General features: G+C 35.0%; 3 protein-coding genes across 3 annotated transcripts; 1 reads left to right on the top strand and 2 right to left on the bottom strand.

Annotated features, from left to right (window-relative positions):
* Window positions 1-16: 16 nt before the first annotated feature.
* On the bottom strand, window positions 17-2,530 carry B0P05DRAFT_588250 (uncharacterized protein; the record flags this gene model as incomplete). Its single annotated transcript, XM_051582648.1, has 4 exons — window positions 17-896; window positions 960-1,425; window positions 1,470-2,304; window positions 2,360-2,530. The coding sequence occupies 4 exons, from the start codon at window positions 2,528-2,530 to the stop codon at window positions 17-19; spliced, it is 2,352 nt and encodes a 783-aa protein (XP_051433638.1).
* A 3,297-nt stretch (window positions 2,531-5,827) lies between these two features.
* On the bottom strand, window positions 5,828-6,638 carry B0P05DRAFT_546560 (uncharacterized protein). Its single transcript, XM_051578770.1, has one exon. It carries the CDS (start codon window positions 6,415-6,417, stop codon window positions 6,193-6,195), a length of 225 nt encoding a protein of 74 aa, XP_051433637.1. The 5' UTR covers window positions 6,418-6,638; the 3' UTR covers window positions 5,828-6,192.
* A 107-nt stretch (window positions 6,639-6,745) lies between these two features.
* B0P05DRAFT_546558 (uncharacterized protein) lies at window positions 6,746-8,599 on the top strand. The gene is made up of 6 exons (XM_051578769.1): window positions 6,746-7,000; window positions 7,053-7,181; window positions 7,231-7,293; window positions 7,343-7,422; window positions 7,476-7,972; window positions 8,025-8,599. The coding sequence occupies exons 1-6, from the start codon at window positions 6,838-6,840 to the stop codon at window positions 8,449-8,451; spliced, it is 1,359 nt and encodes a 452-aa protein (XP_051433636.1). The 5' UTR covers window positions 6,746-6,837; the 3' UTR covers window positions 8,452-8,599.
* The last annotated feature ends 3,348 nt before the right edge of the window (window positions 8,600-11,947 follow it).

The following is an 11,947-nucleotide window of genomic DNA, read 5'->3' as shown; positions in this document are numbered from 1 at the left end:
ATAAAGTTTATTAGATTTAGAGAAAGTCATCTAGTTTTTCAATCAACAGTTGACAACGCACATGCAATCGACTATCCCAATCAGAATCACCTGTATTGTCTGAAGTTACTGAAGTATCGTATTGAGGTGGTTGACTTTGTTGTTGTTGTTGCTGCTGCTGCTGCTGTTGTTGTTGTTGTTGTTGTTGTTGTTGTTGTTGGCGGTGTTGCAAATGTTTTTCTGACTTGGTGATCCATTCATGTGCTTCTTTATAAAGCTTTTTTTGTTGCAGTTTTGTCATAGATGGCTGCATCATTTGAAAACAACACAAACAGGCCATTTCATACAATACATGAGGAATAACCCAGCAATCTTCACTTGTACCATCATCAGAAAGAATGGCTTGACGTAAATAATAGTCCGCCAGGTCCATATCGCCCAACTCTCGTACACTTACACCCAGCAACAGATAAAGTAATGGTAAGTCATTACCAATGTCTTGTTTGGATATCGTAACCAGTGTTGTTTCAATCGTCTGTTTCATGACTGTCAGTGTCTCTTGATCCAACTGAGAGAATCCATTCCATAAATAAATCAACTCCCATAGTGGATGAGCCACGACAACGCGCTTCAGATCAGGTCCATCCAAGCACTGGCCTTTGTTTTTGGATTTCCAATGCTTGATTTTTCGTTCTGCAAAGATCTCATTGGGTAATAGACGACCGCCCAAATGTCTTTTGCGTTTAAGAATACCTGGTATTTGCATGAACTCCAAAGCAGATTTTTCGTATTCTTCGTCAGCAAACATACAACAGGTAGCAATATAGTGATAAAATGCTCGAGACCAATTGTTCATACTCTCTAGACGAAAGAAGGTCTCTGCTGCCTGAAAATAATCACCCAGAAATATTTGGCCCCTAAAAAGGAAAAGAAGAGGAGGTGAGCCATCTCTCCCTTTTTTTTATTGCTTTCTTTCTTACCATCCCATCTCATAGACAGCTAATGCTTGAAGTTGAACTAATTCAAGGCTTGTGGATGCTGATTTTTTCTTGTTCTTTTGTTGTTGATAATGATAACTACTATTGCTGTTACTAGACATCACTAGATCCACACGCGTGTTCTCTCTACGCCTAGCATCCCGTAATATTTCTACGCCACGTCTTGTCTTGCCTTCCATTTTACATAATTTTCCTTCGAGCAATTTCCAAATTTTTCCTTGAGGAAAAGTCAGTTTCATTTGATCCAGAGTATGTCTTGCAGTTTCGAGGCTGAGCGAATTGGGTAATAACTTGGGATGGATAAACAGAGACAAGTTGGTATAATACGCAAGTAACGAAAGTGCTGATAACGACGAATAAAGGCCTTGACTTCTAAATGATCTGAGGAGTAAATCCAATGCAAACGGACGAGACGAATGAAATCCAAGTGTGTTGAGGATTTTGTTCACTACTTGTTATGAGTACAATGAAAGTGGTGTTAAATAAGCTTACCTCGAGGCGGAAGTAACGAAAAGATCAAGCTAAACAACCCAATACCAAAAAAGACGCCACTTTCAATGGCATTGTCGATCACCAGATACGATGTATCTATTGCATCAAACGAACTCCTGACGGTGGATAATGGTCTCGATTTATGGGTGGGATCTACGACAAGGGTAGGTGAGGATGAGGCTCGATGTGTATCGGGACTTTCGGTGGGTATATGAATCAAACTGAGTCGTCTCTCTGTCCAAGAAGCACGTATCTGAGGTGAATTTGTCAACAGGGTCGTCAAGGATGACGCCTCAAAAGATGGTTTTTGCTGTTTCGACTTTTTTAGATGAGAAGCATATTCTGAAGCCTTTTGGCCTGTGATCGATTCAAACATTTGTTCGTATAGTTTGTAGGCTTTCCGAAGTTTATAGGCTGCTTTCATGTATTCAAACCAGCTGTTTCTCAAGAATTGGATAGTGGAGGACATGAGCATACAGCTGGTAGCCAATAAATCGTATTGAATCTCTGGTGCACTCGACCGATGCGAGGATTTTGTGTTGGTAGGATGATCGAACGAGACAAACGTGATGGGGTCTTCTTCATGATGTTGTTTTTTCTGTGTTGATTTGTTACTGCTCCAAGTTCTTTTTCGCGCTTTTTTAGAAAACTGCCTTGCCAAGATTTCTGCTGCTGCAATTCGATCAAGTGCTATTTGGATTTTATCTGATTCAAAACCAAGCATGGCTTCCACATAAGCAACAAGTGCAAACCCAACTGCGTGAAATGGTGATTCTTGATGATGTTGAAGGAAAATAGTGTTTGCCAACTCGAAGTCGTCGTTAAAAAAAGCGTCCTTGTTTTTTCAAAAAAACATATGAGCTATCCATGTTAAATAAAGTATGTCTTACCAAGCCCCTTTGTGTCTCACTAATCCAATAAGCAAGTAGTTGAGGTGAAGGAACAGTGGAGTCGTCTTTTGAAGAAGCACTTAGACTTATCAAGACTGCAGCAGTGTTATTAGCAGCATATTTTATGGAAGAAGTAGTAAATTTTGATAAATTGTTTAATTGTCTAAGCATGAATTAATTTAAAATAATAGTAGAAATATATATACACAACATGTAAATACAACAAAATACAATCTATACACAAAAAAAAAAGAAGAAAAAGAAAAAGAAAAAGAAAAAAAAACTCCCTAAGTTATTTTAAAAAAGTATGTATTGCCAAATAAAGAGCAAAGATGAAATACAATAAATGTATTGTACAACCTTGTTGCTCTTATTATCCCTTCTGTTTATTTACTTTCTGTGTAAGGAATTCTTTTTATTTTCCCTTTCAACAAGAACTTATACCTTTTTTGTAGCCTACTCAAGTGTGCCTTGAAGATGAAGAAACTAGGCTACTCTTCACTTATCTTTTCAAACTCAATGAGCTTTTTTTTAATTAAATTGTGCGGACTTTTTCTCTAAGCAAGAAGAAGAGATAAAATGACGATAGTTTGATCGACAATTAGAATAATAAAAACCATAAGATTTCGCCTCCTTTAGTATTTGGGGCAACTCATGATGAATGACACAGCCTATCTGGGGAATCGCATGACATATAAACAAATAAACAGACACTATAAAAGAGGAGAATTGATTGATATAGTTTCAAACAATACCCCATGTTTGAAATAACCTGTATGTCATAGCTACACTCGGTGAAGGCCGCTTGCCATCTTCTATAAGCATAAATAAGGGTGCTCTATTCTATTCTTATTATTATATCATTAATGACAGCATAATGGCTGAGATTTATGTCAATAGCATTACTCTTCTTGTGAGAGTCTCTTTCAAATAGCTCGAGTATGATTTTCATCGAAGCAATAAGACCCTAGAAATTAAAAAAAAAAAAAAAAAAAAAAAAAAAAAAAAAAAAAAAAAAAAAAAAAAAAAACTTAGTGTATAGGCTGTCAACATTACAAATGAGGGAAGGAATAGTCATTATTTGAAAGGAAAGCTTGCTTGAACAGTATTCTGCGTTTCGAAAACAAAAACTTCTTGCATTAATAGCAACAAATAAATCATCATTATTGTAGCAAATCTATCATTCAAATCCTGTTTATCCTTTGAGAATTGATCTGATCAAATTCAAAATATCTGGAGAGTATGATTGCTTCTTATGACAAATTTATTAGTTCGAAAAGTGTCATATACAAAGAAGGACACCTTATGTTGAAATAAACATTCTCTCTCTTTTTTTTTCCATAGGTTGATCTTGGCTTCAAAAAGCAATTCTTAACGGATACGTTTCTCAATACCGGGAAATCTATAAAGATTATTGTAGTACTTTCATGATGTTTTTACTGATGCGCATGAATTGGGTTTCCTATATTGACAGGTTCTGTCTACCAAACGAAGGCATTTTATCATTAAGACTTTTCATTTCTTATCTCCCTTGTTCTTTATTACTGTCCTTGAGCGTAAGCAAACATGTGCTAGTAGATTGTCTGTCAGCAACAGCACCAATGATGCGCTTAATAGTTTAATACATCAACACTCAATCTATCTTTTAATTGGCTCTTTAAGGGTTTATCCTTTTCGCATACTCATCTTTGAGTCAAAGAAAGAACTCAAGCGCTTTGTATTTTCTGATTCCTGACTTACGATTTTAGTGTCATTACATCATTAAAGACTCTGCTTTTTTGAATTGCTATTCAGATCTAATGTGATCTGCCTTTTTTTCTTAAAAAAAAACGGTATGACTAAATAAATACGGGACAATATACAGTATTTTCGGAAAGTATTCGTGCACTAATAATTTTTCGTTTCGTGCAATAAAAATAAATAAATCGTGCGGACTTGGAAAACAATTTCGAGCAAAAAAATTAAAGTCATGGTGCAAAAGTAGAAAAAGAGTTGGGTCAAAAAATTCATGCATGGTGCACGAAATTAATGTTTATTAGATTGGCTTTCTGTTCAAACAATCATCAAACATAGACATAGAATGTCTACAGAACCCCTTCAAGTCGCTCAAAAGGACTTTGTTACAGGCGTCTGTTATTCTGGAGGTGAGTGTTTCCTCTTTCAAAAGTTTCTCTCTTTTGACCTTGCTCTTGCAAACAGCCCAAAATTCTTCAATAGGGTTAAGGGTTGGTGAATATGGAGGAAGGTAGACGCAGCCATATCCTCTGCTTTCTATATACTTTCTTATGTCTTGGTGCGTATGGATAGGCGCATTATCCATGACTATATAGCTATCCTTGAAGATCTCGTGACGATCCAAAATATCCAAGCTACTAGCAATAAAGTTGAAGTAATGGCCAGTCACTGTTCCTCCTTTGCCCTTGTTTGCGACAGTTGAGTTTTTTCCTGTCAACTTTCTTTTCTTTGCGGGCTCCGCTACCTTGGGCTGTTTGATCTTGATATTGACAACACCGTGAGCAGATATAGCACCAAGAATAGTCGTGGTCTTTGCTCTTGTCTTTGGGACTGTGACAATGGCAGGATCACCTTTTTTAGACCAACCATAAGAGCGCTTCAAGTTGATATGGAATGCAGATTCATCAATAAAAACGCAGTTGCTCATATAATCCATGTCAGTCTCTTCCCAGTGTTTCACTCATTGATATCTAGCTTCAATTTTCTCAGGAGAATTTCGCTCAACTGAATAAAGCTTTGCTCGCTTGAAGCTGAGATTGCACTTTGTAGTGACAAACTCATACAAAGCAGTCTTTGAGATCTTCAGATCCTCAAAGCTACTCGTAAGACACTCCATCATCTCTTCCAAGACCATTTCAGGCCTTTCATCAATAGCTTCAATCAGACACTCCTTATGAGCATCATTGAGGATTGCAGGTCTTCCAAGCTTCCGCTTACCATCTACAGTCCTTTCCATAGCGACCTCACTGTCCTTTTCCAAGCTCGCCTCTCCTTGCTTGAACCATGTTTGTGCTGTCGTTGGTGGTATACCAAGCTGTTTAGCAGCACCTCGGACACTCATATTCTTTTCATACACTAAGTGAAAGAAGTTACTCTTGTCCTCAGGTTTGTACTTCCGATAGGTCTTCTTAGAAATCCCACCAACATCTCCCGCAATAGGGTTTGTGGTGTTGCTTTCAGTCTTCATAACAACATCTTTGGCTGCTTTTTCAGGAGGCTTGAGATCAGTGTACATTGCGAAATCTGTAACATCTCCTAAGGGGTAAGCTTCGTCATCCACTTCCATTGCAAACTCAAGATGCTCTTCTTCATTCTCATTTGTTAGGTTTCCGTTTCCATCTTCATAAACAAAGTTACTCATTTTCAACTACGTAGAATATAAAATTGCACTAAGTAAAAACTACTTTTGCACCATGACTTTAATTTTTTTGCTCGAAATTGTTTTCCAAGTCCGCACGATTTATTTATTTTTATTGCACGAAACGAAAAATTATTAGTGCACGAATACTTTCCGAAAATACTGTAGACGATGCCAAGTAAGATTACAAAACCGCCAATATATTCAAAAAGAAGCTCCTCTTCAATCCTATTTAAAGCAGTGCTTGATGAACAATGATCATAATAATGAAAATTTTCTATTGTAAAACGTGTAGGCTTAGATACGTGTGTGCACATACACATGTGTACATACATATGTGTATATCGCATTACAAATCCTGATTATAACTTGTATACAAATAGCTTATTGTGGCTAACTAATAAACTCAGTTCAATTTTCACAAAGTGTTCTAGTGGATTCGACCATTTGAATGAAATAATCAAATTTGGTTAAACGTTATTCGATTTGCCACGATATCAAAAAAAAGGGAAGAGAAGGAACATACAAGTACAACGTAATTTTGTTTTGTGTACCTCATTTTCTTTTTATTAGCTCGAAAAAAAAAGCGGGAAAAAATTATCTCTTTTAATGATAAAGCAAAATAAAGACGAAACAGAGTAAGGTAGCTCAAAAAAGTATAGGAACCAGTCACTTTTTTAGGCATAACACAATACTTTTTATGCGTAAGCTAATAACCAGTAAATCTCGGTAGAGCCTATCTCTTCGAGCCTAATTTACTTAGTACAACGTAATTTCTATGAACACATATCTAAAGTAGCGGTCATTCAATAACGAAGAGCTGGAATATTCTTGGTTTATGCTTCACCAAACAGCCTGAATGGATTGGATCAACATAATCTCGAGTGCGCAGAAAATTGAATTTCCTATTAAAACGGAACAACTGATAAAGAAAATAGCTACACAGTAAGCTATGGTTTTGCTAAAGAGGAAAAAAAGATACTATTGTGAAACCTTTGTTGATTTCTATCATCATTTTCTTGAGCCCTTTTTTACCTTTTTCTCTTCTTTTTCATTTTCTTTCTCTTTTTCTATCTCTCTCTCTCTCACATCTTCTTTTCTTTAAATGAGTGTCCAACAACATGACTTGGAAACATTAGCAAGAGTTTGCAAGGATGGTGTCTGTCATTGTGACTGGCGTCTAACACTTCAAGATTGTGTGGAGAGTAAGCCCATGACAATTATACATGGAATTCATATTGGCTTATCTGGAATCACAGTGTTGCTTGGTAAAATAACAACAATAACAATAGTGATTATGATTATCTAATACGATTTTAGGCATCGTTTTATTGACACACAGAGTGGTCTTTAAAGGCCATCGATTATTTGACATTAACCTATCAAAGGGTTGTTTTCGTCCAAAACCTATTGACTGTATGCTTCTATTTATTATCATATTTAATCTTTGTAAGGTATCACATTCTCTCTCTATATACATGCTTACATAGACCAATAGTACGATTGATCTCAAGTACTGTGCTGATTACTGACATTTGTCCTGATATGATTTCACGTTCATGTATATGTCCATATTGATACTAAATAGCATGTACTAACTGAATTTTTAGTTTTATATGAATTCCCTTGGCAATTCGGATTTGGTTCTTTTGCCTTGTATCTTATTGGTATTGCCCAGACGCTTTCAGATGTGAGTACAAATAATTTAATACTATAAACAGCAAAACTAATAACAATTTATAGAGTCATCGAGTACTTGCTAATAGCTGGCTACCATCACCAAGACTTGTTGACTTTATCGGCGGTAGCATCTTCCTTGCTCCTTTTATTGTTAACAATGTCATGGCACTCGCTGCTGGTATTCTCGCTGAACGAGACCTACATCTTGCCCAGTTGTTTACTCGATTGTTGTACATCATGTGGTTTGTACACTGTTCAAGTCTTGCTGTAGCTGTCATGTTTGCAGGTGTTCGTCTGATCGGTATTTTGCGAGAACATCTCAAGAAATTCAATACTTCAGGTCCTCGTTACATTTCTGTTCAAACTGGTATCTTCAAAATTCGTGCTGTCGTGACCATTATTACTATCTGTTTGATGATGTTTGCTGTGTTCTTATTAATCTTTGGCATTCTGCGTGAAATTATTGTAGTCAACTTAGTTGGATCTGTTGTTCTAGGCGCTGTGTGGAACTTTTTAGGTGCAGTTGCTACTATGGGCGTCGAGATTGCTATTATTTTCAAGTAGGTTAGAGTATTTATAGAAACACATGTATGCTAACTTTTTACTCTCTAGTCCAAAAGTAGACGATAATGCTGATCTTGGCCTCAAGACTTCCAGTGCTGAAAAATCAATCAGTCAAACACCTCAGTTTGTGACATACTCCAATTTTTCTGCACAAGAATATTCTGCTACTGCCAGTAATAACAATCAAAATGGTATCCAAGGAACACTGAGCCATAACGCATTTGATGAATTAAAATTACAGCAACTTCAATACCAGAAAGTGTTCCAAAAACACAACAATCACCAATCACCTCATAATAATTCATCTGATAAACAACAGGTGGCTCAAATGAAGGTGTCACCCTCTGGTATTCCCTTTCAAGATTCAGAGTATTATACCAACAAACCCTACCAAGATTTTCATGATGATGAACATATCATAGACGATGGTGAAACTTCTCAAATGGATCTAGTAGGATACACTTTGAAGCAGTAATGCGTTTTATTCCATTTTTATATATACATACATATATATCGTTATTATTACTATTTTGCTGGTCATTATTAGGTCTCTCTTTTTTCTTTTATCATTTATATTATTCTTTCTCAATAGACTATATTAAAAAAAAAGCTATACATTTTCACTTTTTCTAGTCTTGTTAACAACAAATGTATGCATCTACACATAGACCTACTCTATATAAAGAATATCTGTATGACGTTTTACAGCGTAGTTCAAAGATGTATCACTTATTTGAGCCAAAAAAAGAAGGTACGGATGTCGATCACAAGCAAATAAAGTTTAGTGTCAAGTAATATCATTTGTTGGAATCAAATGGCGCACACACATACTCACATACACAAAGATCAAGAGCAATTTTCCCATTATACTTTTTTAAACTTCTTGATTTTAGCTCTTTGTCCTTTTTCTTTTTTTTTTTTTTTTTTTTTTTTTTTTTTTTTTGGTTCCTGGTTATATTTGTTTTCTAAAACAGGTTGGGCCTCTTTTTTTTTGTTAACATAACATACAATTGGTGTTGGGGAAGAAATATCTTACAAGATAGATGAGGGATTATGAGTGCCTTAAGAGCAGCTTACAAAATGAATAAACTTTTCTTGTGTTGGGTCAACACGTTACACGTCAGCGGAATTCATAGGCATCTCTTTCTTTTTCTCTTCTCTATATTATTTTAGCATGAGAATTACTTTGCAATAGATAACGCATAAAGAGATGTACAACATCAATTTGAGAGTCGCAATTCCTCTAAATACGAAAATTTTTCATACCAGAATGATGTGCTACAGTTGACTTTGTCAGCTAAAATGTATAGTAAAACCGCTGATCATTGTTAGGTAATATAAACTCATGGCAAAAATATTAATATATGCTACATTCTGCATGCAGCTCTTTGGAAGTACAGGTTATCAAATATAAATGAGCTCCTACTGTCTGACCAGCCTAATATCCTTATCCGCGATTCCGCTGGTTTGTATCACAACTAGAAAGCAAATTTATATGAATAACTTTCTTTATTAAAGTTTAAAAACACACACGGGGATATAATTAATTTCACGGGCAATTCTAAAAATACTAGAATAGGAAGTAGATTGATAGACTCATGAACCGAAACAAATTCCATCACAAAAATTCTTTTTGTATTTGTTTGTGATGCATTTCTCTAAATGTAGATTTAGAATATCGAGATGATTTTTTTCCTTTTTTTGGTTTCAATCTTTTTTTTTTTTTTTTTTTTTTTTTTAGAAAAAAAAACCCGGAAAAAGGAAGCGTATTCCCTTGAAAAAAAAAAAAAAAAAAAAAACTACGAATGTCATCATAAGGCACCGAAATTTTTTAATAAAGTTACAAATATGACTCACTTGGTAATTTGATGTACAGAGCAATTATTATTTTCCATGAAGGAGAGTGGTAAAAATATTGGAAACGTTCATTATAAACCAAGTTTATATAATTCTTCAAGCTGGCAGTCATAAACAGCATAAAAGACAAGGGAGGCTTTCGGTTTTCTCTATTTTTGCTTCTATATATTGACTTTATTAAATCATACAGAGGGCATTGTGTCTCACTTTTTCCATTAAAAAATTTTCACATAAAAAGAACGCAAAGCACTTTTTTGAATATACAGGCCTACCAAACATCTATAAGCAATGTCTACCAACATATAGGGTGCTTTAGCAGTCATTTTAGATTAGAAAAAGCGACATGCCCAAACTGGCCAAAATTGATTTTTTTTATGGACAATTACTCATGGTCAATATTTTCAATCTTCAATTTAAGCTTCTTTCTGCCTTTTTAGAAAAAGTAATGCAGCTATCAACAAGGTTGAGTATTTGAAATAAGGGCTAAATTCTAGAGTTCTTGAAAATAGTTCTGGTTTTAGAGTTGTACTAGAAAAATAGTACTTGAGGAGCATAAAACTCTAAATATGTTCTTCGACATTCATTCAATATTCTACTAATAGAAGGTCTATTTTTTCTATGTGTTTCTAAACAAGCGCTCGATTTTGGATTCTTCAAACGACTTTATTTTCAATCTCCGAACGTCATTCTGTTTGTGCATAACGATATTTTCATGCCACTTTATACGCATAAAATTAAAGAAAATACGGACGAATATTAATATGTCAAAGACACAAATTAGAATCATACATAATATGTGGTTATTAAGTAGATTTTGACTCTATCTGGCATATTACACCTCTAATATGCTTTTGATCCTCAATTTATGCCTTTTTCGAGCATCAAGCTTATTATACAACCTTAAAGCATAATCTGGATCTCTTTAACTATATCTTCAACATAAACAATCTTTATTTCTGGAATATATGTAGCAAACAATTTATTAGCATAATAATAGTATTGGCAGCGGATTGGCAGCCCGCTGCAGGCACGAGTGGGGGGGGGGGGAGGAGTTTCAAAACAAACCATCATTTCTGCCTTCTAATTCCCTTTTGAGTTTCCTATGTTTGAGCATACATCAAAGAACGTCATTTTGGTCTTATGATCCCCCTTTACGGATTCTTCACTTTTCACTCTTTGAGATTGGCGGTCAATAAAGACATTGTAGGCATATCATACCTTAGTACGAGCCGCTTTTCTAGGTCTAAAAAATAAACTCAAGACGTTAGTTTTGCAAAAAATACTATCAAAAGTGTACGCTACAGCTCAAAAACAGAAAATACGTTTTTGTAAGATATCTCACTATCTTGATATTCGACATGTTGCGTCTTTTATACCGTTAGATGCGACTTGTCTATATCTACCAACTCTATCAATACATTTTTTTTATAGCTCTTCGTTTTTAGACACTTCTAGTCCATCATTTCTCTTGAATTTCTAAATTTCTTGACATGAGAATACTACTTTAAATTCAGGTTTTTTTTAGGGACACTCCACTTACGCTAAGCTTTAAAGCATGTCAACTTTTTTTATTTCATTCCACAGTACTCTTTCTTGTCTTAATAGTAAGCTTGCATGAGGCCCTGCTAAAACAAAAGCTTCAGAAACGCCATTGCATTTTCTATAAGAAGATAGGATCAAAGGCTTCAGAAAAAGATGTATACTTTCAATCACAAGCCATTCTTTGATGGGCAACCGTTCATAGTAATGACTCTTACAAAACAAACAATTTTGTGTAAGAACAACCCATTTTTGGGTAGTAGATGAAGAAATCTCCAAGCAATTATCCAACAAGACAAAAACAGAAACGATATGCTTACAAAACTAAGGCATCGGTATACTTTAAAGCTCATTACAATTATATCTTCAAAATGAATATATTCATACAAAAATGGTCAATTTTCAGAATGAATAAAATGTTTCCAATAAGAAGTCAGTGAATAGCTTTTGTAGACCAAAATAGCAACTTAAAAAAGGAGATGAATACATAGAACAATGCCTTAATATCCACATCATTTGATAGCTCTTTGTTTCTATTACCATTTGATAAGTAAATTTTCCATGCAGAGAAATTG

Source organism: Gilbertella persicaria (assembly GCF_025201335.1).
Source record: "Gilbertella persicaria strain CBS 190.32 chromosome Unknown B0P05scaffold_26, whole genome shotgun sequence".
NCBI lineage: Eukaryota > Fungi > Mucoromycota > Mucoromycetes > Mucorales > Choanephoraceae > Gilbertella > Gilbertella persicaria.
Note: the sequence above shows the minus strand (reverse complement) of the source record. Positions and strands in the feature narration are given on the sequence as shown.